The 27,747-nt window shown below is 22.0% G+C and overlaps 7 protein-coding genes across 7 annotated transcripts; 3 read left to right on the top strand and 4 right to left on the bottom strand.

Annotated features, from left to right (window-relative positions):
* Positions 1-564: 564 nt before the first annotated feature.
* SRAE_X000137800 (Saccharopine dehydrogenase-like oxidoreductase) lies at positions 565-1,851 on the bottom strand (the record flags this gene model as incomplete). The annotated part of the gene is made up of 2 exons (XM_024648274.1): positions 565-1,580; positions 1,620-1,851. The coding sequence occupies 2 exons, from the start codon at positions 1,849-1,851 to the stop codon at positions 565-567; spliced, it is 1,248 nt and encodes a 415-aa protein (XP_024498843.1).
* Positions 1,852-3,444: 1,593 nt separating this feature from the next.
* Positions 3,445-5,026, top strand: SRAE_X000137700 (Retinal dehydrogenase 2; the record flags this gene model as incomplete). Its single annotated transcript, XM_024648263.1, has 2 exons — positions 3,445-3,537; positions 3,587-5,026. The coding sequence occupies 2 exons, from the start codon at positions 3,445-3,447 to the stop codon at positions 5,024-5,026; spliced, it is 1,533 nt and encodes a 510-aa protein (XP_024498842.1).
* Positions 5,027-7,863: 2,837 nt separating this feature from the next.
* Positions 7,864-8,543, bottom strand: SRAE_X000137600 (Hypothetical protein; the record flags this gene model as incomplete). The annotated part of the gene is made up of 2 exons (XM_024648252.1): positions 7,864-8,393; positions 8,435-8,543. The coding sequence occupies 2 exons, from the start codon at positions 8,541-8,543 to the stop codon at positions 7,864-7,866; spliced, it is 639 nt and encodes a 212-aa protein (XP_024498841.1).
* A 678-nt stretch (positions 8,544-9,221) lies between these two features.
* On the bottom strand, positions 9,222-12,310 carry SRAE_X000137500 (Acyl transferase domain and Beta-ketoacyl synthase, N-terminal domain and Beta-ketoacyl synthase,C-terminal domain and Acyl transferase domain and Acyl transferase/acyl hydrolase/lysophospholipase domain and Thiolase-like, subgroup domain and Thiolase-like domain and Polyketide synthase, beta-ketoacyl synthase domain-containing protein; the record flags this gene model as incomplete). The annotated part of the gene is made up of 2 exons (XM_024648240.1): positions 9,222-12,050; positions 12,101-12,310. The coding sequence occupies 2 exons, from the start codon at positions 12,308-12,310 to the stop codon at positions 9,222-9,224; spliced, it is 3,039 nt and encodes a 1,012-aa protein (XP_024498840.1).
* A 2,274-nt stretch (positions 12,311-14,584) lies between these two features.
* On the bottom strand, positions 14,585-17,323 carry SRAE_X000137400 (Protein kinase domain and AGC-kinase, C-terminal domain and Phox homologous domain and Serine/threonine-/dual specificity protein kinase, catalytic domain and Protein kinase-like domain and Protein kinase, C-terminal domain-containing protein; the record flags this gene model as incomplete). Its single annotated transcript, XM_024648229.1, has 6 exons — positions 14,585-14,878; positions 14,928-15,255; positions 15,307-15,693; positions 15,738-16,030; positions 16,099-16,189; positions 17,295-17,323. 6 exons carry the CDS (start codon positions 17,321-17,323, stop codon positions 14,585-14,587), a joined length of 1,422 nt encoding a protein of 473 aa, XP_024498839.1.
* Positions 17,324-17,869: 546 nt separating this feature from the next.
* Positions 17,870-19,752, top strand: SRAE_X000137300 (CUB domain and C-type lectin domain and C-type lectin-like domain and C-type lectin fold domain-containing protein; the record flags this gene model as incomplete). Its single annotated transcript, XM_024648218.1, has 3 exons — positions 17,870-17,978; positions 18,045-18,818; positions 18,878-19,752. 3 exons carry the CDS (start codon positions 17,870-17,872, stop codon positions 19,750-19,752), a joined length of 1,758 nt encoding a protein of 585 aa, XP_024498838.1.
* A 640-nt stretch (positions 19,753-20,392) lies between these two features.
* On the top strand, positions 20,393-27,506 carry SRAE_X000137200 (Phosphate-regulating neutral endopeptidase; the record flags this gene model as incomplete). The annotated part of the gene is made up of 2 exons (XM_024648207.1): positions 20,393-20,642; positions 20,689-27,506. 2 exons carry the CDS (start codon positions 20,393-20,395, stop codon positions 27,504-27,506), a joined length of 7,068 nt encoding a protein of 2,355 aa, XP_024498837.1.
* Positions 27,507-27,747: the final 241 nt, after the last annotated feature.

The following is a 27,747-nucleotide window of genomic DNA, read 5'->3' as shown; positions in this document are numbered from 1 at the left end:
AAATTTTTATCATAAATGACAAAAAAATGACACAAATATCAAATCCCATCATGTTTCCAATTATTATCAGTTAATATGTAAAAAAGTTTATTTATGATTTGTACTTTATTCTATATTCGTTCTATTTCTTTATGTAATAATAATTTTATTTGAGAAAATGTTAGCAAATATCAAGTACTTTGTATTACTTTAAGTTGGGGGAGAGGATATAACAGAAAAGTACCAAACTTTTTATCGGCATGATTTATATGTCATTGTGTAGAATAAGATTCTTAAAAAATTTAACAAAATGCTAAACTTTATAAAATCATAGCTCTTTATTTATTTAAGCCGGATGCAAATGTTGCGCAATTAAAAACATGTTTTGCATATGAAACAACCTAATGTATTTAAGAATTTAAAATAATTAACAAAAGTTATTTAATGACTAATCAAATATACAAAGAATTAAAAAAATATAAGTTTCTAACTTTTTATTGTTAAAAAAGAGTGAATTAATGCTTTTTCACAACAAAATAAAAGAAGGAATGACTATAAGAAATTGTATTTTATTTCCATAACTTTTTATTGTAAATCTTCAATTTTTTCTATCTTAAATTTTATACCAAAATCTTCTAAAATTGAATATATTCTTGGTGATTCTCCAAAAGCCGTTGCTGGTGTATAAACACCACCTTTTTTTGGAAGATTTGAACCACCTTCAAGAATAGTAATGGCAGCAGACAAAGCACAACCTGAAGTTCCAACATAACCTGCATCTGGTCCATCACAACGTGAAATTATTTTTTTTGTAGGAGAAGATGTATGATCCCCATCTTCTAATTTTTTTTTCTCATTCCATCCCTTTGATATAAACCAATATGTAAATGAAGCTCCGTCAACTTGTTCTTTGGTTGGACCTTTTTTGGAAAAAGCACCAAATGTAACCAAATCTGTATTATCTTGAAGGAATTTTCTTGTTACACCAAATTGACATAATATAGAAAATATGCCAAAATAAATCATATAAATTACTGCCATTAATAAACTTTTCATTCCAAAGTAAGTAGATAAATAAATGGGTCTTTGATTTTTTTTTGTAAAACAATCATATTGTGAACGATATACAACGGATTTATCTGAACCCATAAATGGAAGTGCCCACATTTTTAAATCATCATTGTAAAAAATAAATCCTCTTTTTGGAGGTTTGTAGTTAGAACGAGGAATAGTTTCAGGCATAATTTCTTTTCTAATCTTCCCTAATTTATCATTTTTAATATTAGCAATTGCAAGAATTAATGTTTGATAAGTTCCATCATTAATTGAATAGCCAGCTGGACCAGAATGATTTTGAACTAAACTTTCAGTATATGCAATATCTCCTTCATAATTATTTCTCAAAAAATTAATACCAAGATCACAAGGAATTGAATCCCAACCACAAGCTCCAACAATATAAACTCCTTTTTCGGATGCAGTTTTACCATATTTTAAAACCATTTTTTCAAGAAAAGCTGGTTCTCCAGATATATCAACATGTGAAGAACCATTTTCAATAGCAGCTTTAACAACTTCTTCTCCATACAATCTATATGGTCCTACAGCATTAATTATAACTTTAGCTTGTGAGGCCATACGATTAAGTGACACAGTATCAGAAGATTTTGCAATAATGATTGGTGTATCAGTAATATCTTTTCCTTCAGAAGCTGATATTTCACTAAGAACCTTTCTTAATTTTTCTTCATTTCTTCCTGCAACAGCAAATGTATACCCATTGTATTTAGAATTAATAAATTGTTTTACTATATACTGTCCTGTATATCCTGTAGCACCATAAATTACTAAATCATATCTTTCAGATGACATATTGAACTCTATAATTTAAAAATTATGACTATGAATTGGCTAAAAAATAAATATTAAACAAAATTAACATTTTATATCAATTTTAAAAGTAAATTAGAATATTACATAATAATAAAATATAATACAATAAGAAAAATGATGGTAATAAAATTTTATATCAATTATTCCATTTTTTTATCCTGCAGCGAATAAATCGTTAATTAAATTTTATCAAATAATAAAAAATGTTTGAAAATTTTTATACCATTAATCAGTCATAAAATAAAATTTGCAAATTATTTATAAATCACAAAGAAGAAAATATTCATAAATTATTAATATTTTATTGTATATAAAAAAATTTTTTTTGCAATTTTTGAGATGAACTTGTTAACACATATAATAATTTAGTAAATTAATTTATTTTTAAATCTCTAATATTATATATTACGAAAATTGACTTTATCTGTTGACAAAATTGTTTGTTTTTAAATTTTTTTTGAAAGATCTTATCAACGTTTTTGTAAAAGTATTAAATTCTCAAGGATTTACATCAGTTTATGATTTTTAATATTTTTTTTGTGCATCAGAAAGATAAAAAAAAAAAGCATAATTTACCCTTACTTAATTATTGGCAACATTAAAACACTTAGACAATTAATATTAAAGTTTAAAAATATATTTAAATTCTACTTTATTTTATTTTTTATACAATAGCATATTTAGTAGATATATATTAAAAATATCTAATTATATGAAAGTAAAATTATAAAAAAAATCAAATAAATGTTGAAAATTGAATAAATTTGTCAAAATAAAATTTGAAAAAAATTACACTAAAAAAATAATTTATTAAAATAGAATATAGACAATTGAGACATTAAAATATTAAAAAAAATTTGTATGAGTAAAAAAAAATTATAGTTGAAGCAAATAAACTTTGATTATTGTATTTATTTCAAACTGGTTATTATTTTATTTACAAAATATTTTTAATATCTGTATTTTAATAAATAATAGTTTTTAGTAAACATATATTATGAAAAATATTCAAATTAATTATTAATTAATTAAAATAACAAGTAAGATATATTTTTTTATAACACATTTAATAAATATATCAAATGCACATCCGTTTTAAGATATATATTATAATTAAATTTTTTTTTCTTTTTTTATTATTCATTCTTGTTAAAGTAAATTTTCTTGATTTTTTTTTCTTCATAACTTTACTCTTCAAAAGTAACATTTTTCAATATTTGTTAACTGTAGATACTTTTGCACAGAAAAAAAAACAAAATAACTTGATGATTTGACGTGTCGACTGATTACATAAGAAAATTGATTACATTTTTATCAATTTTTTGATTATATTTGTATCAAATTTTTGATTATATTTTGATTAATTTTTTGATTATATTTTTATCACGTTTTTGATTATATTTTTATTACAATATTATGTTCCATTATCATTTTTCTTTTAGTTTTAAAGGTACCAACAAATTAGTTTTCTTTTTATTATCATTTTATTTTTCTTTTTATGAATAATTTCTTATATTGTTCAATGTGACATTTTTTTTTTCATAATGTATATTTTTGTTTTAGAGAGTAATAATGGTTTGCCAAGGTGCTAGTGAAGGTTTAGAAGTTTACAAAAAAATGGGAATCCCACCACCAGTTTGTAATATTAAACCAACATATACAAAAGTAGGTCCTTTTTTTGATTTAAAAAATCATATTTGTTATATTTTTTAAGTTATTTATTAATAATGAATTTGTTGATGGGAAGAATAAAAAAACTTTTGACACAATTAATCCATCGACAAATGAAGTTATTTGTTCTGTTGCTGAAGCAGAGGCTGAGGATGTTGATTTAGCTGTTTCAGCTGCCAGGGAAGCTTTTAAACTTGGATCTGAATGGAGAAGAATGGATGCTTCTAAACGTGGAGTTCTTTTAAATAAACTCGCTGACATTCTTGAACGTGAAAAAAGTACTTTGGCATCACTTGAATCATTGGATAATGGAAAATCTTACAAAGTTGCTTTGACTGTTGACATACCATTTAGTGTTAGTATTCTTAGATATTATGCTGGTTGGGCTGATAAAAATTGTGGTCAAGTTGTTCCCGTTGATGGAGATTTCTTTACTTACACAAGACATGAACCTGTTGGTGTTTGTGGAGCTGTTATACCATGGAATTTCCCACTTTTAATGGCCATTTTTAAAATTGCTCCAGCCTTAGCTACAGGAAATACCGTCGTTTTAAAAGCATCAGAAGAAACTCCATTAACTGCTCTTCATCTTGCTTCCCTTGTTAAAGAAGCTGGATTTCCAGCAGGAGTTGTTAATGTTATTCCCGGATTTGGACATAAAGCCGGTGAGGCATTAGCTAAGCACCCTAATGTTGATAAAATTGCTTTTACTGGAAGTACTGCTGTAGGAAAACTTATTATGGAAAATGCTGCAAAAAGTAATCTTAAGAGAGTAACATTAGAACTTGGAGGTAAAAGTCCAAACATTATTTTTGATGATGTTGATCTTGATGAAGCTGTCGTTCAAGCTGTTGATGGAATAATGTTTAATATGGGCCAATGTTGTTGTGCTGGTTCAAGAACTTTTGTTCATGCAAAAATATATGATCAATTTATTGCTAAAGCTAAAGCTTATGTTGAGGCTAAAAAAATAGGATGTCCATTCGATCCAACTGTTGATCAAGGTCCACAAATTAGTACTAAACAAATGAATACAATTATGTCATATATTGAATCAGGTAAAGAAGAAGGAGCTAGATTAATAACTGGTGGATCAAGATTTGGAGAAAAAGGTTGTTTCATTCAACCAACTATCTTTGCTGATGTTAAAAATGGAATGAAAATAGCTAAAGAAGAAATCTTTGGACCTGTCATGTGTATTTTTAAATTTGAAGATGAAAAAAATCTAGTTGATATTGCTAATGACACTATTTACGGTTTAGCTGCTGGTGTTATGACAAATGACGTTAGCAAGGCACTTTATGTTGCTAATAGCATCCGAGCTGGAAGTGTTTGGGTTAATTGTTATAATGTTACATCTGCTGCAGCTCCATTCGGTGGATATAAAATGTCTGGTATTGGTAGAGAATTAGGTGAATATGGTCTTCAGGCATATACTGAAGTTAAGACTGTAACAATTAAAGTTTCACAAAAGAACTCATAAATAAATTTCAATTAAATTGTGATTAAATTTAAAGTAATCTAGGTAAACTTTGTTTCAAATAATCACAAAAAATAAAAAATTTTTTTGTTAATATCCTTTTCAATAAAAAATTAAGAAAAAGTAATTCGAAAAATTAAAATAATGTAGTAGAAATCGTTCTCATCATTTATTTTTGTTTAGAAAAAGCATTAATAAATTTATCTTTGGTAAACATTAAACAATATTATTTAAAAACTTTCCTATTTTGAATCAACTATTAAATAACTTTCTTTAATTATATAAAAATCACAAATAAAACAATATTCATAAATTGTTAATATTTAATAAAATGTATAAAAAATTTTATTTCTTGTGACTTTTTTCAGAAAACTTGTAGTCATATATAATGATTTTAAAAATTCAATTCATATTTGAGTATATAATATAATTTGCTTCAAAGTTGCTTTTATCTTTTTTATAATTAGTTTCTAAATGATTATATTTATAAAAAAATATTAAAGTTTTTGTTAGAGAATTTAGTTTTGAAAATTTTTTTCAAAATCTTTTTTTTTTAAATTTTAACTTACATATTGTGGATATTTATTATACTTGTACAAAATTAAAATCTTGTTGATCAGAATTAATAAAATAAATAACTATGTTTCTTAAATTTCAAAATAAAGATAATTTTTTCAAATATTAAAAATACACAACAATTTTATTAAAAAACACCAGTTTTAAGATATTTTTTTAAATTTATCTTTTATTATTTTTAGACCAATTCTACACAATATTAAATTTAAACAAACAATAAAGATATTCTATTTAGTTAACAACATTGATTCAAATAATTTCTTTATTAATTAAAAATTTTGATTTTTTTCAGCAGTAATTGCTGTATATGTGTAGATATTATCTTTAAGAATGGATATGGTAATGAAAATTGTTGTATATAAATTTACTTAAATAAATAAAATATATTAATAAATATTTTGACATTAAAAGTATTTTTTTAGTTTGACTATATTTTAATTTTTAAAAAATTGTAAAATGTTTTTTTAAACATTTTATTTAAAATTCACTTAGAAAATTTTTATTCATATTATCTCAAAAACTACTGATTCAAATTTTATAAATTTTTAGTCAAATAATAAATGATTAAAAAACTCAGACGTTTTTTATTTGTTTTTAAAGTTAGCTTTAAAAAACTTTTGACCATTTTAAAGTTTTTTTTAGACAAAATTTAAATTAGAAAAAGTTAATTTTTCTTATTAAAAATATATTTCTTAAGCAAAATTATGCTATATTAGTTTTAACTTCCTAATATTTGTTAGAAAAAAAAAAACTAATATTAAATAAAAAAGTTTAATTTAAAAGAAAGATTTTTTTCTCATTATCTTAGTAACCACTTGTTTAAATTTAATGATATTTAACTAATTCGAAAGAAAAATTTTAATACCAGTAATCATTTTTTTAGTTTTTCTCAAAATTCAAATTATAAAAAATTTATAATTGTTTAAAAAATTTTTTGTAAAGAGAGGAACAAAATGTTAATTTTTATTTAACTTTTAAATATAATAAATTAATTTTTTAGTCATTTTTACCTATATAAAAATCTATACTTTTAAATTTTGAAATAAAATTTTTTTTGCGTTTTTTGAAACTTATTCAATATGAAGATGAAATTTTATTAAAGAATAATTACTTTTATGTTAACCAGTGTATTGTGTTCTTGAAAAAAAATTTTTTTAATTTGGATACATATTTATACAGATTTAAATATTTTTTTTATGATGTTTGAGCAAAAATTGATATATCATAGTATTAGTTTATTAATAACATATTTTTCTTTATTATAAGTAATTTTAAATTCTTATTATGTTGTCTTCTGTGATAGCCAATTGAGAACATTAAGAGAAAGGTTTATTTAACTTTAAAAAAATGAATAATTAGAGAGAAAATTGTTTGAGTTTTTTTCGATACCACTATCAGAAGTATTCGAGTAGTATTTTTTAATTTAAAATTTAAATAAATTTTTTTAGTTACTTGTTCATTTCATGCTGTTAATGAACAGATTTTTTTTCTTATAAATAGATTTTATAAGTTTAAATATTAAACAATTAATAGCAAAATTGTTTTGATTAAAAATGTTTTATACAATTTCTATTTTTTGTATTGTTATATACATTTTGAATAAAGATTTTTTTCTAAATTGCAATAATTTTAAAGTTTTGATAAAAATAGTTTTTGAATATTTATCTTGTATAAATTATAATTTTAAATAAGTTTTTTATAATTTAATGAATAATACTTTTTTAAATGATAATTATGTTATCCATGTTATAAATTTAAATATCACATATCAAATAAATAGTATATATCGAGACAATTTTTTATTCCAAGTCATTTTTTAAAAAATAGGTAAAAATTTATATTTATGTTATTTTTTCAATAAATTAATTAATAAATTTTCTAAGTATTTATTCAGTTTAATAAATAAAATAAATTTTTTTTTAAACTTGAAAAGATTTTCATAATATTAAATATTGAATTTTACTATCAAAAATGTTTATGCTTCAAAGCATAAAACATTTTTCAATAAGACAATTATCTTAAAGTTAAAAAAAATTTTTTTTAATTATTGTTATAACAATAAAGTATAACAAATTTAAGGAAATATGTTAGAAAAATTTATAGTAAATTTTTTTTTAAATTAATAGTAATCTTCATAGTTATTAAATTACAGTAATCAATTTTAACTTATAAAAATATAAAAATTTTAGTATACATTTAAATTAACTTGTATTATAATAAAGTTTATTTTAGGAAATATATTTTTCATAATAATAAGATATAGTTTATTTATTTAAATTTATCGAATTACAGTATAGATATAGCTCTTCACAATAATATTTTATTGTTTCCTCATCTTTGGTTTGCATTATAGCTTCAATAAATGGCCCATTAATATACATTTTAATTTTCTCCAAATTATCCATACTGTTATTCAACTCTTCTAAGATACTAATTTGAGAAAGTAACTTTGAATTAACATGCAAATCTTCAGTACAATTTTTATCAAAATTCTCTTCAACTTTTTTCTTACTTTTCCCTCTACTATTCTTCTTAACATTATTAACTTTTTTAGTGTCACAGTAATCAATTTTATTCTGGTAATCATTTATAGCATCATCATTTTTTTCACTTGTATCGCTAGAATCTGTTTTTAAGTTTGAAAGAGGCGAGAATTCTGTATCTAATAATAATTTTTCCTTTTCTTTTTCTTTTCCTTTTCCTTTTTTTTGTTTTTGTTTTTTCATTTTATTATTCTTAGAAGTAGTATTTTTAGAATCTTTATTTGTAGTTGGGAAATTGTCAGAATTATTTACTAAAATTAAATATAATTTTTTAATAAAATATTATACTTACTTTTACGTCTAATAGTTATATTTTTACATGCTAATATGTCCTTAATTTTTGTTGTAAACGATTCATTTGAATCAGTTGACTTTTTAGACCTTTGTCTGGTATATGCCATATTTGTTAATTGTTAGTAATGATCAAAATTTAAAAAAAAATAACTGAAATTGCTAAATTTTGCTGTCAAAATCATCATTTTGTAGTCAGAAATTCTTTTTAAGAATTACATTACATTAAATTATTATTTAAATTTATATAAATATAAATTTTTCAAACTACAAATATATTTAAATTTTTAATTTTTAAAAAAAAATGTATGTAAAAAAACTTTAAATAGTAATTTTTATAAACTTTTTAACATATTTATTTCCAAGATTTTTAATTTTTTTAATAATTTAATAAAGTATAAAATTTATATTTTGTAATTTTATTAGAATAAAAATATTATTAAAAAAATTTATTATTATAATTCGAAAGAATAATAATTAATTTCAAAGTATTTAAAAATGACATATATTAAAAAAAAATAATTTTATAGACATTAAAATATTTTTGATAAAAGATTACTTTTAATGTGTGAAGAAATGATTTCATTTAATTCAAAGAGTTAGTAAATTCAATATAAAAGGTTATATATGAATGTAAAATAAAATGAATATAAAACAACAAAATTATTTAAAATTAAAAAAAATACTAAAAATAGCAATGTAAAAAAATTGATTTTTATAATATTTTAGTATGAAGTATAATTTTTAAAATAGGTAAGCAACACTTAATAAGGTGCACTGTATAAATGCTAATTTTGGTAAATAGTAATATCATCTCCATTCATAAAAGTAAATATTGGTCCATTGATAAAATTATTTTCTATACAACAACAGCTATGTGGATCGCAAGGTGAAAATTTTGGATTGAATTGTCGATTTTCATCAAATCTTTTATTAAGAAGAGCATCACCATAAAGTTCGTTACCATGTTCTCTATCAATTTTTTTCCATAATAAATCTTTACTCCATTTCCAGTATGGAGAAATCATTGGTGTTCCTCGTGGAACAGGATATGATAATTTAGGATTAATTTTGTCTAAATGTACATCACATCCATTTATGTACATTTTTCCAATTTCATTAAACATTTTATCAATTATATTTACATCATCATTACTAAATAATTGAAATATTTTACATCTATGAGGTAATTCATTTTCTAAAATTTTTCTTATAAAATTATCAGATGTTCCTAATATTATAACAATACTATCATTTGGGACTTTATCAAGTGCATTGCCTAACATAATTGGTTTAGAAATGCTTTGTATAAAATAATTTCCACATAACTCTGAATCAGATCTATTTTTAAAATATGTATTAAATGTTGTTGAAACCCATGTTGGATGTTTTTTGTATGAAAAAGGTAATATTTCTTTAAAATTATTTTTGAGAGCATTAATATGTTCATCAATATTATTTCTAATATTAAAAAACCAATCAAATGGATTAGTTATATTTTTTGTTATAAATTCATTTTGTTGATTATTAATTAAAGCGTCAATATATTTTGTTTCACTAATAATTATTATACAATCTTCTGATACTTCACAAATAACATTAAATTCATTATATTGTTTAATTAAATTTTTTAAATCACCTTTTATTAAAGCCATTTTATGAGAGTTTTCAGTAAAAGTATTTGGTATCAATTTATTATAAAGAACAGAAATATCAAGAATTTGTTCTTTTGTTAAAATATCTAATGAATAACCACATAAAATTTCACATATTGAATATCCAATAACACCAGATGGGTTAATACCTATTTCTTTTAAAAATTCATAAAGTGCTAATATTACTGTCATTCCAATAATTAACATTCCATTATTACCATCAATATTTGGTTTTTCATCCATTATAAAAAATTTATATACATTAAATTTATATTTTTTATATAAATATTTTGATGAATAACGAATAGAAGCATCAAAATATGGAATTTTTATTAATTCTTTACCTATTTTAATATAATCATCATTATCAAGTTTAAAAAATAACCAAATATTACGACGAATATTTTCATTCCATAAATTAATTTTAGATATAACATCATTAGAATCTTCACGATTATATATTAAATAACCACGAAATGGAAATTTTGTTTTTTCCATATTTGATTGTTCACATAATAATTGAAATAAATAATCATTATTTGGATGTTTTTTAATTTCATTAAATAATTCAATAAGTGTTTCTGATGATCTTCCTTGATAAAGAAGTAATTTAGGTGAAAAAATGCTTTTACTATCATTATCATATTCTTTGGTATTTTTTTTAAGTAATGCATGTGAAAAATAATTTTTAAAACTAATTGAATTAACACCAGCATACTCTCCTATAAATGGTGTACATTCAAAAACTATTTTTAATTTTTTACTATCAAGACCTAATGAATCAAGAGGAAATAAATTCATGTATTTTGTTGGTGGTATTAAATTTTTTTCCATACATATAATAATTTTAATTAATGCTAATATACCAGATGCTGGTCCAGCATGTCCTATATTAGTTGTTATTGATCCAACAAATAATGGATTATTTGGTGTACGATCAAATGCCAAAACATCAAAAATTGCATCTAATTCAAATTTAGTCACCACATTTTGTCCATATTCTGACAATTCAACATATCCAACATTTCTTTCATCTACAAGTGCTGAATTATATGTTTCACCAAGACATCTTTCAAGTCGTTCTTTATTTTGTGTAACATTTTGTGATGTATAATTAATTCTTGTAGGTAGTAATAATTCATTTAATTTTTGTGGAGGTGGTATAGTATTCATATCATAAACTGTAGCATAAATACGTTTAATATTATTTTTATGTTGTAAAAAAAGAACACCAACACATTCTGTTCGATAATATTTAGTATTAACAAAAGTAGGACGTTTTCCTTCCATATTAACACCTTTTTGAACATCAAATATTAGTGGATTATTTGGTTCACGATTAGTATGTATTCCTGCAACAATAGCACTAGAACATTTTTTATTTCTCATTGCAATTATTGCCCATTCTAATGCAACTAATGATGATGAATTATCAGTATCAATTGAAGCAAAAGGTCCATTAAAATGAAAAATATCTCTAATTTGATTAGCATACATTGTTTTAATACAACCAGACATTGTATATTTACTATCAGAATGATCATCTTGAATAAAAGCACCAAATTCTTCTGTTGCGTTACATCCAATAAAAACACCAGTATTTGAATTATGTAAATCTTCAATTTTTAAACCTGCATCTATAATTGCTTCACCTACACATTCACATAAAAATCTTAATTCATTATTAAATGCTTTCCCACGATTTTTATTTATTTCAAAATAAGATGAATCAAATGTATCATAATTTTTAAGTTGTCCTTTTATTGGTACTTTATCATTAAATGTATAATCCCATATATCATTATTAGTTGTTGTAAATGTTTTTTGTGTATACATATGTTTAGCAAATTCATTAACATTATCAGAATCTGGAAAACGACCACTAATTCCTGATATAACAATATCTTCCTGATAATTTACTTCATTAAATGTTTCTTTTTCTATTTTCTCAAAATTATTTTCCTATAATAGTTATATTATTTTTTAATATAATAAATTAATATATAACATACTTTTATAGAATTAAAATAATCTTTATCAAAATTGTTAGTTTTTTTTTTATTGTTTTCACTATATTTTAACGATTCTTTAAGTAGTAAATCATTATGTTCTTCATAATATTGAATAGATGAATTAAAAATTGAATCCAAAGAATCGTCTGAAGAAGGATAATCATTAATTATTAATGAATCATCAGAAGTACTTGAATTTTCTGACTCCATTTAATTTATTAGATTAAAAGAAAAAGATTTTTAAATAAGTAAATTTAAAAAATGATGAAATGTTAAAATAATCCCTTTATATTTCGTTGTATTTCTAAAAATAAAAGAGTAAAGTTTATGTTTAATAATTTTTTTTTGATAAAAATAAAAAAAATGTTAAAGTAATTAATAAAATATATTAAAAAAATTACAAAAATTTAAAAAAATTAAAAAAAATTACGAAAAATGATGATATAATAAAAAGAAGATGAAGATAAAAATACATAAATGAGCAAAATATAACATAACTACAACAATGTATCAGATAAATAAAATGTATTATCTATTATATGACATAATGTATACTCTTCGATCACGCCTTTTGACCTGTAAAAAAAATTTTACAAGTCTAGAATTATATATTAAAGAATAATTTTTACTTTTTTTAAAATTTAAAATAAAAAAGCTTTAATACTAAAAGTATAAATATTTTTATTATATATATTTAATAAATAAAAAAACAATAGTTTTATAGTTCTTTTTAAATTGTAATTAAAAAAATTATTAAAAATTAATTTAATAAAAAAAAATTAGTTTGATAAAACATTAACAAATAGACATTAAAGTAATATATATAAATATAAATGTAATTTAAATTAGTTATAAGAAATTACTCATGTATTATTTAAAAGATAAAATTGTCATTGTTTATTTTTATATTAATATTAGAATAAAATAAAAAAAAGCTATAATATATAGATATCTATACATGCAAATACAAAATAATATTGCATAAATTATAATTAAATATATTAAGTTAAAAGTACATTTATATTTAAAAGTAAGACAGGAAATTAAATGCATAATATAAATTTAAAAGTTTTGAGCAATATTATAAAAAGAGGTAATTTAAACATTTATAAAAGTAAAATGATTTTTTTTACTGTAAAAATATGATAATTTATATTGTTAATTGTATTTTTTTTCTAATCATAATTTTTAATAAATTTATAAAAAGATTATGTAAAAAAATTTTTTGCAAGATATTTTTTTTAATAAAATTTAGATTCTAAAGTAAGTTAAATATTGCCATTTAACTGCATAATATCACTTTAATAGATTAATTTAGTTTTTATTTTTATTTTCTTGTAGTATAATTTGTCTACTGTGAAGACAGACACATTTATTCTAACATTATTTGTTGCCTGACATCAATTTTATTAGATAATCATATATGTGTAAAAGTAATTTATATATTAGTTAAAAAAAGTTGGCCAATAAAAATTAAATACTTATAAATATGATGAAACTATTTTATCTATTTACATTTATTTTCTGTTTAATTATATTTATATTATAAATTAATTAAAGAAATATATTGTTAATTAATGTCATATATATATAATATTTAAGATTTTTAGGCATACTTACTTATGAGACAAGTAGACAAGAGATAAAGCAATATTTCAACTTAGATGTTTAAATTATATATCACTTCAAAAAGAGGTACTTAATATTAGACACCGAAAAGTAAAACATTTCTAAATTTGAGTCATTTGGAAACTTTTTATAAAATGAATATAAAAAATAAACAATGTTTGTATAGAACATAAAAAAAAAGTAATTTTTAAGAAAAAAAACATATTATTAATCATCTTTTGAAAATAAATTGTTAACATATATTATAAATATCATTATATGAAGCTATTTTATGATTCAAAAATTAGTCATTTTATAATAAAAAAAAATTTATTAAAAAATTAATATTTGTTTATTAATAAAAATGAATATTAAAAATAACAATATGATAAAAAAATGAGTTATTTCGTATATTATAACATTTTGATAATACGATAATATAATTAATTGTCAAAATAAATTTAATATTATTTAAAATTTTTTAAATTTAAATTAATATATATATTCTATAAAAATTAATTCTTTATAAATTAAAAAATTATTTTACGTAATTGATTAATGTTTAAATAGCATATATTTATATTCAAAAAAAAAAACATATAAAATGTATTATGATTTATCTTTATATTTATATGATAAAATACTTTTTATTGTTAAGTATATAAATTTTTATTAAAACTTTTTTCATAGAATTTATAAGGAATAAATTATTAATTCTAAATATAATAATTATAGTATTTTAAATGATAAGAATTTTTTTTTTCTTTAATTTTATTTTTGTATAGAATTAAAAATTGATATTTAAAATGCTTACATATAAATGATTAATACTAAAACGTATTTTAGAAAATATTTTTAATAATAAAAGAAATATATTTAACATTTGTTTAAGCTTTCTTCTGTAAATGTAAAATTAATAAAATCTAAATCTTTACATGATTGTGCTAAACAACTTTGTGGTATTAATGAACTAATATTTGGTGATATTGAAGTAAATTCTGTATCAATATTACTAACATCATATTCATCTTTTAATTTTGGTATATAAGGTGCTTTAATTTCTCTTTCTAATAATTTTTCCCAATCAATTGCCATAAAAAATGGATGATTTTTAATTTCTTCAAAATCTTTTTTTGCTCCTAATCTATGTGATGGATCTTTTTGTAATAACTAAAATAAAATTTTTTTTTAATAATAATAAAATTACGTTATTTTTTACATGTGTTAAAATATTTTTTGATACAGCACTTCCAGTTGCAGGTATATATAATGGTTCATTAACAACACTTTTATACATTTCTTCAACATTTCTATTATAAAATGGTGGTAATGTAAAAATCATTTCATATAAAACAACTCCAAGACACCACCAATCAACAGTATAATTATACGGTTGTTTTAAGATAACTTCTGGAGCTAAATATTCAGGTGTACCACAAAAAGTATCTGTTCTATCATTTTTATTTAATCCTTCTTTACATAGTCCAAAATCAGTTATAACAACATATCCATATTTGTCTAATAATAAATTTTCTGGTTTTAAATCTCTTAAAATAATAATATATAAATTAAAATATTTCTATTATAAAATTAAATACCTGTATATTATATTATTTTTATGAAGATATCCAAGAGCACTTGCAATATTTGCTGCATAAAAACGTGAACGTGTCTCACTAAAGCTTCTTTCTTTTTGCAAATGAAAAAATAATTCTCCTCCATTAAGATAGTCAAGAATAAAATATAATTTATGTTTAGTTTGAAAACTATAATGTAATGATACAAGAAATGGATGATTAATATTAGCTTTTAAAACATTTCTCTCTGCCATTACTCTTCTAACTTCATTTCTTTTTTTAATCTGTTCTTTTTTTAAAACTTTCATAGCATAAATTTTATGATTTCTTTTATGTTTAACTAAAAAAACCATTCCAAAACTACCTTTACCAATAGTTTTAATAATATCAAAATCATCTGGTCTTGCACTAAAAAAAAATTTAACAATTTTAGAAAATTTCTTTATACATACGTTTTTTTTTCAGATGGTCCTAAATAAATATGATTTTTGTTTTCATCACCTAAAAAACCATCAAAAAATGTTTGTATATATTCTAATGATGCATAATTATTAACTAAAACAGTTAAAAAGTTTTCAATCCAAATTTTTCTTTTTTCCTGTACTTTAGATGAATTTGAAAAAAATGTCTTTTTTGGTGGACTTGAGACAGCAGATGTAATTCCTGGTTTTAAAGAATTATAAATATGTTGGAAATCTCTAAATTGCTTTGTAAAAATTTCTTCACCCATATATTTTATTTTGCACTTTAAAAAAAAACAATAGAAGATTATAATATTATAATAAAAAAATCATAATAATACGCTATACTTACAATACAATTTTTATCCATAGTTTCTATTAAGCATTCAAATATAACAGAGCAAGATAAGTTATTATTATTAATCACTGATGAAACCATTATTCTAAAAATATTCAATTATAAATATAAAATACATATATATATATATTTATTTATATTATAAAAAAAAATAATCCACTATTTTATGAATAAAATAATGCAAATATAATAAAGTTTAAGATAGTATTTTATTACAATATAACAATTATTTAGCAATGAGAAATTTCTGATTTTATAATCATTATATAATAATTGTCATATCATTACTCTTTTTATACAATAATTACAAAGAAAAAATATTTAAAAAATTTTACGTGATAGGAAAAATGACTATTTAATTTATAAAATTAAATTATTACTTATGCATACATATGCCTTATATTAGATAAATTATTTTTTTAAATTATATATAATAATATAAAATTAAAAATATTAATTATTAAAAAAGAAATATTTAAATAAATTTCTTATCATATAATAACTATTGTATCAAAGAAAATGAATAATTTTTATCATTAAAGTTTATTTTTTTAGAAAGATAATAATTTTAATTTTTGTTAGGCCTTATCTGATTAAATAATAAAAAGTCAATGGATACATTTTATGATATTACATTGCTTGACGTATAATTAATATATGAAAGATAATGATATTGTATTCTTTAATTTTTGTACTTTTTTCTTAATTATAAATTAGACACTATTTTACAACACCTTTTTTCAAATTTTGTTTTAAATATCTTTTCTTTTTCTTATACAATACTTTTATTGTATGTATTAATCACAATATAGTAAACATTATTCAAATTTAAAACATTTTTTTTTTAAACTAAATAAATTTAAAATTTATAAATATGTTTTTTTTATGAAAATATTTATTTTAATATTAATATTATATCAAATTGTTATTGTAACTCATTATACAATTTTAATGTATAATATATTGACAACAATTTTGTTATTAATAAAAATTTTAAATATATATTTTATTTAAAAGATAAAAAGCTCTAAAAAATGTTCTTCATTTATGTATATATACTTACTACAATTTAAAATCACCTTTATAATAAAATGTTGTATATACATATATATATATATATAAAACCAAACATACCCGGAAAAGAAAATGGCATCTTTTTGTGATAAAATATGTGGTGCATAAATACATACGTATTTGGAAAATTTTTTATAAATACCATTTTCGTCTATAGTTTTTGATAACAGGAACAAACATTATATGTCAATTTTATTATTATGATCTTATTTTGCAAAAATATACATATATATAAGTTAAAGTTAATGATATGAGGTAGCAAAAGCACCAAAAATATTAACATGACATTTAAATGAGGTAGCCATGACAACTAACAAATTTTTATTTATTCACCATACCAAAGAAATTGTTATTATCAGGTTTAACAACAATTACCAAACTATTTCGTAAGAAAATTTTAAATGACCATTGACTATTTATTAAAATATTTGTTATATAATTTATAACTTTAAAAAAATAATTTTTTTTTTTTGTTATTAAAAAATTGCATTGTTTTTTTAATATTTAAAAAAAAATAGGAATGTCAAGCTAATTTCAACTATATTTAAAAAAAAATTAGTTATTCGTATATATATATATTATATATATGAATATAAATATTATCAAATTTTTTTACTTTTAAAACTGAATTTTTTTCAAAGACAAAATGCAATATAATTATTTGTTAAATAATGTAAAGATATTGTTAAATATGATATTAAAGTGTAGAAAAATATTTTTTATTTTAATTATCAGTGTCTTTCTTGTTACTTTTTTAATATGTCAAGAAGATAATACAATAATACCATTATGTAACTCAGGTTAGTTTATAAAGATACCATATAATATGGTAAATTAATTTCTATTCTTATCAAATTATATATTAGAAGAACCACAGATATTAATAGGAGAGAGTGTGAAAAAAATTTTAAAAATACCAATGAAGGGTGATGAATATTTGAGTGGTCAAAATTGTTCATTTTTAATAAAATCAAATTCAAAATATAATGGGTCAAGAATATTGATAAATTTTGATTATATTGATATTGAAGAACCAATATTTGAATATTGTTCAGATGTTATTGAATTATATTCTGGTGATAAAATAGACGAAAATAAGTCAATTATAAAATTTTGTGGTAGAACAACATTTCCATTACAAATTATATCAAATGAAAGTTCATTATTTTTTGTATTTTTAACAGATGACATTGTTCAAAAAAGTGGTTTTCAAATGTCATATGAAATATTTAATATTCCAGGATGTCCACCAGAATGGATTCCATCAAATGATGGAAAAAATTGTTTTTATATTTCTAGTAATCATTTCTCTAGTTTATCTTGGATTGATGCACAAGGAATTTGTGAAATGTCAATATCAAATTTAATGACATTCGAAGATTATAATGATTATCAAATAATTTCTGAAATAATTGATACAAAAAATGAAACATTTTGGATTGGATATCAAGATTTTTCTAAAGAAGGAGAAATAACAAGTATATCTGGATTAAAAAATACTAGTACATGGAACATACCAAATATGTTTAATGACAAAACTAAAGATTGTATGACATTAACAGTAAATAATTCTAATATTAATACATTTAATATGGTTGAGTGTAATGAAAGACATCCTTTTATTTGTAAAAGATCATATGGTAAGTAATATTGTTAAAATGTATTTTATTATATAAATATATAATTTTATTTATTATAGATAAACCTTATACTATAAAATATGGAAAATATTTTAATTTACTAAAAAGACAATCATTTGAAGACAGTACTTGGATATTTTATATTTTTATATCAATTACAGTATTTTTCATTTTAGTACTATTATATTGTATATTATTATTTTGTAAACAACATAAAAGAAATATACAAATTAATAATTATGATCAAAATCAAATGTTGGTAAGCGATAATAATAATAAAGAAGAAAAAAAAAGTTTTAATAGTAAGGTAGAAAACTGTAAAACACAAGATGTTACAAAAACTAAAGTTAAAAGTATAAAAAATAATGTTAACAAAGAAGATGAAGAAGAAAAATATATTTATGGTAGTGCAAAGTTTGACATGAAAGCTAATCAACCAAATTTTGTGGCTCATTCAAGAACACAAACACCTAATATAAGTAATAATGAGATAAAAATAGTTAACAATTCTGTTACCAAAATAGATGGTAATGAAAGTTTAAATAATTCTTTGATTTTAGACAATATAAATTTGCCAAATTCTATACAAAATGATGAAAAAAATATTGAAAATACAGTTGTTGAAAATGAAGAAGATAATTTAAGTAAAGCTTCAAAATTGAATTTATTAGGTACAAGTGAAGAAAAAAGTGATGATACATTAGATAATAATGATAAAAATGTTGATAATAATGATAAACATGAATTAAGTGAAAAAAAAGAAGATGAAAATCCAGTGACAAAAATATCAGAAGCTGCAGAAATAGATGAAAAAGATAAACCTGGTCTTTCTTTAGTTTTAGATATTAAAAAGAAACATTTTGATCGGCCTCAAATATTAAGAATCTCAAATGCATCCGCAACCAGTCTTGATGAGTTCTGGAAAAATGTATAAAATAAAAATTTTTTTTTAAATGATCATATTATTTACAAAGTGTTAATTAAATTAAATTAAAGATTAAATTTTTTACTTTCTATCAAAATTTTTTATATAATAAATTTTTTTTTAAATTTCAAATATTTAATTTTTATTTTAAATGATTTTAAATATTATAAGAAATAATCATAGAAACAATTTTGTATAAAAATTTTTAATATACTTTGTATATTAAAACATTTAAAAGTACATTGTATCATTTGCTATAAAAATATCTTAAACATATGTATTTAAATAGTAATCCATTTTTATTGTATTAGACAATTAATATTACTATACATTTTTTCAACAGAATTATACAACAAAAATTTGCAATGCACAATTTTTCAATTTGTTTGTATAGAATACGATTCAATTTTTATTATAACATCATATAAGTAATGTAATATTAAGAAATGATTACTTTTTTAAATATAAATAATTACAATGATAAGCATGAATTACTCGAATATCCGTTATGATAACTGATAACAATTAATGTATATATATAAATTATTTATCAAGATGAAATAATCGTCATTTATCAAACTGTAAAATCACATTTTGGTACATTTTTTTCTATTCTAACATTTTTTTCTTTATAATTTTAGCATTAATTATGTCCTCATCTGGAGGTAAAAAGAAATTCTTATATTTAGGAATATTTATTGGAATTATTCTGTTATTAGCAACATTAGGTGTTTCAATTGCTGCACTAGTAACAGTAAAAAATAATGAAAATTCTAATACTAATAATATATCACCTAATAAAGGAAGCCAATCTTCAATTGTACAATTTTCAACTGTAGTTAGTAGTAATAGTATATCAATTAAAACGACAACAATAAGTAGTAAAAACACTAATAATTGTATGTTTTATATATTTTTTTATTATTATAAAAATTTTTTATCTAGCAAATCAGTTAAATATACCAACACCAGGAACAGTAAAAAATAACTCTAGTCAAGAAAATGCTTATAAAGATGTCGTAAAAAATCTTAAATTATCTGTTGATTTAACAGCTAATCCATGTAATAATTTTTACCAGTATGCTTGTGGAAATTTTAATGATTCAATGAGTTTTGACAAAATTGATAATAATAATTTTATTTTAATGGCAACACAAATAAAAAAAGATAATTATATTAATGATAATTCACCACAACCATTAAAAATGTTAAAAAAATATTTTAACAAATGTGTTGATTTTCAAACAAATCCAGGATCGTATTTAAATAATGGAAGTGTTATAAAATCTATTTATCAAAACATTCAAAATAATATAAAAACACCATTCCCATTATTAAATCAAAAATCTAATCAACCATCTGTACCATCATCAAATGAACTTGGTAGAGTTATTGGTTTAATTTCAGGTGTTTATCAATCTGATACATTTATTACTGGATATACTGATACTAATTGGAAACATCCTTCTAAAGGATATTCATTTTTTATTGATCAACCAACATTAACATATAGTAGTACATATTATAATAAAGTTTGGAATTCAACTGATTTAAAAGCTGTTCAAGGAACAATTGATTTAATGAATTCTTTAGCTAATATTATTGGAGTTAATTTAGATCAAAATATTTTATCTAAAGATATTAATGATATATTTAATTTAGAAAAAATGATTGCATCACAAATGCTTACTAGTGATGATGTTCGTCGTCAATATTCTCGTTCATATGTTCCAATGACTGTTTCACAAGCAACAAGAACATTCCCAAATTTTAATTTTACATCTTATTTAAATAATGTTGCTGTTAGTGCATCTGATGATGTTAAAAATTACATTAATTCTGATAATTTTAAAATTATAATTATGGAAGGAGAAAGATTAACACAAATTATTGATGCTTTAACAAATCCATCTTCTACTAATTATATTTCACCTAGATTATTTTATAATTATATTTATTATAGAGCACTTATTCAACAAAAAGATTGGTTCCCTATAGATTCTTCATTTAAACTTAGACAACTTAATGATTTTGAAAATACTAAAAAACAACTTTTTAAATATGATGGTGTTAGAAGACGCCCAAAAAATGATAAAGTTGAACAAAAAGATTTGTCATATGCTGAAATTGCATGTGCCTCATATTCAATGGGTGATATTCAATATGCTAATGCACGTGCTTTTGTTGATGGATTATACCCAACATCTAATGATCGTACAACAATAAGACAAAATGTTGGTAAATTAATAACAAGTATTTTATCTGGATTTCAAAGTATGCTTGATGGACTTGATTGGATGGCACAAGAAACTAAAGAAAATGCATATAAAAAAATAAATAATCTTGTTAAAAATATTGCTTTTCCTGATTGGATAGCTGATGATAACCAACTTACTGATTATTACAGTAAATTAATAATAAATGATGGTGATACTTTTGTTGATATTGAACAAAAAATAGCTGTATTTAATAGTTATACTCAATTTCAATATCTTCTTTTATCACAAACAAATAGACTTGATTTTAGTGGACCACCAGGAACAGTAAATGCATGGTATCAACCAGAAGTCAATTCAATTACATTTCCTGGAGCTATTTTACAAAGGCCATTTTATGATGTAAATTATCCAGCATCAATAAATTATGGTGCTATGGGAGTAATTGCTGGTCATGAATTAACTCATGGTTTTGATGATGAAGGTGTACAATGGAATGATGTAGGAAGATTAAGTACATGGATGGATAGTCAATCAAAAGTAAATTTTACAAATATGGCTAATTGTGTTGTCAAAGAATATAGTAACTTTTGTCCATATAAAGATGAACCATGTGTTGATGGAGCTCAAACACAAGGTGAAAATATTGCTGATAATGGTGGTATTCATTCTGCATGGAGAGCTTATCATAATTATGTTGCATTTAATGGTCCAGATCCTCAATTAGATGATCCAATTTTTTCTCAATTTACACATGATCAACTTTTCTTCTTATCATTTGCACAAGTATGGTGCCAAATTTCACCAAATGAAGCTGAAATGACACGTCAAATATTAGTTGATCCACATTCTCCATCAATTTATAGAGTATGGGGTACTATTCAAAATTTCCCAGCATTTAAGACTGCTTTTAATTGCCCAGATAATACAAAATATGCTCCATCTAATCATTGTAATGTTTGGGTATCTGATGTCAATCCATCAATTGGAATGCCAAATAATACAGGTTCACTTCCAGATCTTAATATTCCAACTCCTGCTGTTGCACTTAAGAATAACACAAAATATCAAGTATATTCAGATTTATTAGAAAAATCTGTTGATTTAACTGTAAATCCATGTGAAGATTTTTATGGATATGCTTGTGGTAATTATAATGATGAAGTTAGTTTAAATAAAATGGATTTTAATAATTTAATAACAATGGCATCAGGTTTATCAAAAAATAATCCAAATGATCCAATTGCTGTTCAAAAAGTTAAACAACTTTTTAACACATGTGTTAATTTTTCACAAAGTCCAGATGCAAATAAATATAATGAAGAACAGGCTCAACTTCAATATTTATCAATGAATTTTATTATGAAAAAAAATGATATGCCATTATTTACTGGTAATAATGTTGATATAAATTTATTTAAAGATCCAAAAATTTTTGCTGATATAATGGGAAAGATGAAAAATATTTTATCTATTGATACATTTACACCAACATATGTAGATACTAATTGGAAAAATCCTAAAGGTAAACAACCATATATGGTTTATGTTGATCAACCATCATTATATTATCCATGGAATTTTTATACAAATATTACATGGCCACAAATTAAAATATCATATGCATCACGAATTCAACAAACAATACAAATTATAGCTACATTCTTTAATAAAACAATGCCTGATCCAGAACAATTAGCTATATTTACACAAAAAATTATGGATTTTGAAAAAATGATTGCTTCAACAATGAATGTTGATGATACAACACGTAGACAATATTCATCAATGTATAATTTATATACAGTATCTAATGCTACTTCACAATTTAATAATTTTAATTTTAAAATATTATTCTATAATATGGCTAATAGTGATCCATCAGCTGCAATTCATATAGCTAATGATAACTATATTTTTTCTATTAATGAACCATTAATGCTTACTAATGTTATGAATTATATTCAAAGTATGACACAAGAACAAACTAATGATTTTGCAAATTATTTATATCTTCGTTCATTTTTAAATATTATTGATAATGGTTATCTTAATACACTTGGTGAACAAATGTTTGGTAATTTATATGCATTTATTGAAGAAGATGAAAAAATAACTATTTATAAACCAATTATTGGACGACCAAAAATTGTAACATTACGAAGTATGAATAATTTTATGAAAAGACAAAATATTGATGATGTAACACAAATTCAAGTTAATTGTGCTTCTTTAACAGTATCTTCAATGCAATTTGCCAATGCTAGAGTTTTTATTGATGAACTCTATCCAACAAAAGAAGCTAAAGCAGCTATTAAAGATCATGTTGGTAAAGTAGCTAACAGTATACTTATTGGTTTTAGATCAATGATTGATGGATTATCATGGATGCAAACATTTTCAAAAAAATCAGCATATGATAAAATTGATAATCTTGTCAAAAATATTGCTTATCCAGAATTTGTTATTGATGATACACAATTAAATAATTATTATAATACATTAATATTTGATCCTTCAATTAATGATCTTAATGCATATATGATTGTTATTAATTTATTTAATACACAAACACAATTAGATTATCTTTTATATACAAATGGTACACATAGAACTGATTTTAATGGACCTCCTGGAATTGTTAATGCTTGGTATCAACCAGAATTAAATTCTATTACATTCCCTGCTGCTATTCTTCAAAGACCATTTTATGATCCTGAATATCCAGCAGCTATTAATTTTGGTTCAATGGGTGTTGTAGCTGGTCATGAATTAACACATGGTTTTGATGATGAAGGTGTACAATGGAATGGATATGGTGAACTTAATCCATGGATTGATGATGTTTCAAAAAAAAGTTTCCAACAAATGGCTAATTGTGTTATTGAAGAATATAACAATTATTGTCCATTAGCTAATACTTCATACACTCCACAATGTATAAATGGTGCTCAAACACAAGGAGAAAATATTGCTGATAATGGTGGTATTCATTCAGCTTTTAGAGCATACAAAGCTTATGTTGATTTTAATGGACCAGATAAAAGACTTCCTGGAAAATTTGCTTCTCAATTTACACAAGATCAACTTTTCTTCCTTGCATATGGACAAATATGGTGCCGTAAACCAGTTTCTGAACAATCAACATATAGATCACTTTTAACAGATGTTCATAGTCCTGATGAATATAGAGTTTTAGGAACTGTAAGAAATTTCCCAGCATTTAGAATTGCTTTTAATTGTCCTTTAAATTCATCAGAAGCACCAATTGATCATTGTAATGTATGGGTAACTGATATTTCATCAAATACAACAACTGGAAGTATCTCACAAACAAATATTTTATCTAATAATCATATATATGGAAGTGATAATCTTTCTAAATATGCCGCTTATAATAAAACTGCTGAAATTTTTAAATATGCATTAAATACATCAGCTGATCCATGTAATGATTTTTATAATTATGCATGTGGTTCTTATAAAAATCAACTAAGTTTTAATGTTTATAGAGATAGAAATTATGAAATTATTTCAAATGCTTATAATAATATAAATAAAAATCCATCAAATCAACCAGATGCTGTTAAAAAAGCATTAAAACATTATAATACATGTATTAATACAAGAATTAATATGGCAAATTATTCTAATGGTGTACAAATTAAAAAGAAATTTAATAAATTTGTTCAACAAACAGGTATTGCATTTGATATAATGAAACAAACACCAATGAATTTTGATAAAATAAATCTTGGTAATGTAATGGGTTATCTTAGTTCTGTTGAAGGAATTAATACTTTTATAACACCAATGGTTGATAGAAATCCAAATGCTAATAATTATAAACTTATGTTTGATCAAAATACTCTTGTTGATGGTAAATTATATTATCTTGGAGAAACATTTTCTAAATATACTGAAGAATCACTTACAAAAACAGCTATTTATCTTTTTACAAATTGGTTAAATTTCAATGGTATTTCAGTATCACAAGATACTATTACAAATGTTGCTAAAAAATGTGTTCAATTTGAATATATTTTAGCTAACAATTATAGTACAGATGAAATTACTAGAAGAAATTTTAATCGTTGGAATAATCCATATGATGTCAGTATATTGAATAATAAATTCCCATTCCTTGATTGGAACAATTTTATTAATAAATTATTTACATTTGCTAATCAACCAACTCTTTCATCATATGTTAAGAATGTTTTAATTATGGAAACTAATCAATTAACTAAATTTGGCAATGCTTTAACAAGTGGTAAATTTTCTAATAATGATTTAAGTAATTATTTCTTATATCGTTTCTTAATAAATAATCAATTTATTTTACCAATTACAACAACTAATATGGTAAAACTTTTTGAACATAGACATAATGGTCCAATATTAGGAAAAGAAAATAAAGAAGATAGAAGACGTCAATTAGAAACAGCATTTATTAGTACAGATATTTCTAATGCATGTGCTATGGAAAATATGTGGAATGTTCAATATGCTAATGCACGTGTTTTTGTTGATACAATATATCCAACAGATCAAGATAAAAAAGGAATTAGAGATTCTTTAAGACAATATATTACAAATATTAAAACTGGTTTTCAATCAATGATAGATCAATTAGAATGGATGGATGATAATTCAAAAGCTGGAGCATATAAAAAAATTTTAAATCTTCAAGTTAATTTAGCTTTTCCAGATTTTATATTAAATGATAATAGTTTAAACAATTATTATCAAAATTTGATTCTTCCAGATGATTATGTTGATATGTTAACAACTTTGACAGTATTTAATAATTATTTACAATATAATTATCTTATACAATCTTCTGTAGATCGTACTGATTTCTTATCAGCTCCTGCTACAGTTAATGCTTGGTATCAACCAGAATTAAATTCAATTTCAATTCCAGCTGGTATATTACAACAACCATATTTTGATGTCAATAGACCAGCTTCTGTTAATTATGGAGCTATGGGAATGATTGTAGGTCATGAATTAACTCATGGTTTTGATGATCAAGGTGTTCAATGGGATGACCAAGGTTATCTTAATGGATGGATGAGTGTAAATTCAACAGCTGGTTTCTTAAATATGGCACAATGTGTTATTAATGAATATAATAACTTTAAACCAGATATTCTTAAGAATAGTTCACCAAATCATGTTAACGGAGCTAATACACAAGGTGAAAATATTGCTGATAATGGAGGTATTCATGCAGGATGGAGAGGATATAAAAATCATATTGCATTAAATGGTCCAGATCCACAACTTCCAGGAAATCTAATGTCACAATATACTCATGATCAATTATATTTCCTTTCATTTGCCCAAGGATGGTGTCAAGCTCCACCAACTGCTGATGCTTTGTTAAAACAAATTTTATCAGATGTTCATTCTCCATCAGAATATAGAATATGGGGTACAATTCAAAATTTCCCAGCTTTTAGGACTGCTTTTAATTGTCCAATTGGATCAGCATATGGTCCTGTAGACCATTGCAAAGTATGGGTTCCCAAAAATTCATAAGTTAGTTAGGATTTTTTAACGAAAAAAAAAATATTTTACAATGTTAATTTTGTAATTTTTAATTCTATTTTCAAATAAATATATATATTTGGGTGCCTTAATAAAAAATATTAATTATCTTTATTTTAAATCTTACAAAGAAATATACACTAAATATTACTACGTGTATCAAATTTTTTATACATGTATAAAAAAAGTTTATTATTATTTTTTAAAGTAAAAAAAATAACATGATAATTTT

This window comes from Strongyloides ratti, scaffold srae_chrx_scaffold0000002 (genome assembly GCF_001040885.1).
Source record: "Strongyloides ratti genome assembly S_ratti_ED321, scaffold srae_chrx_scaffold0000002".
In the NCBI taxonomy this organism is placed as follows: domain Eukaryota; kingdom Metazoa; phylum Nematoda; class Chromadorea; order Rhabditida; family Strongyloididae; genus Strongyloides; species Strongyloides ratti.
Note: the sequence above shows the minus strand (reverse complement) of the source record. Positions and strands in the feature narration are given on the sequence as shown.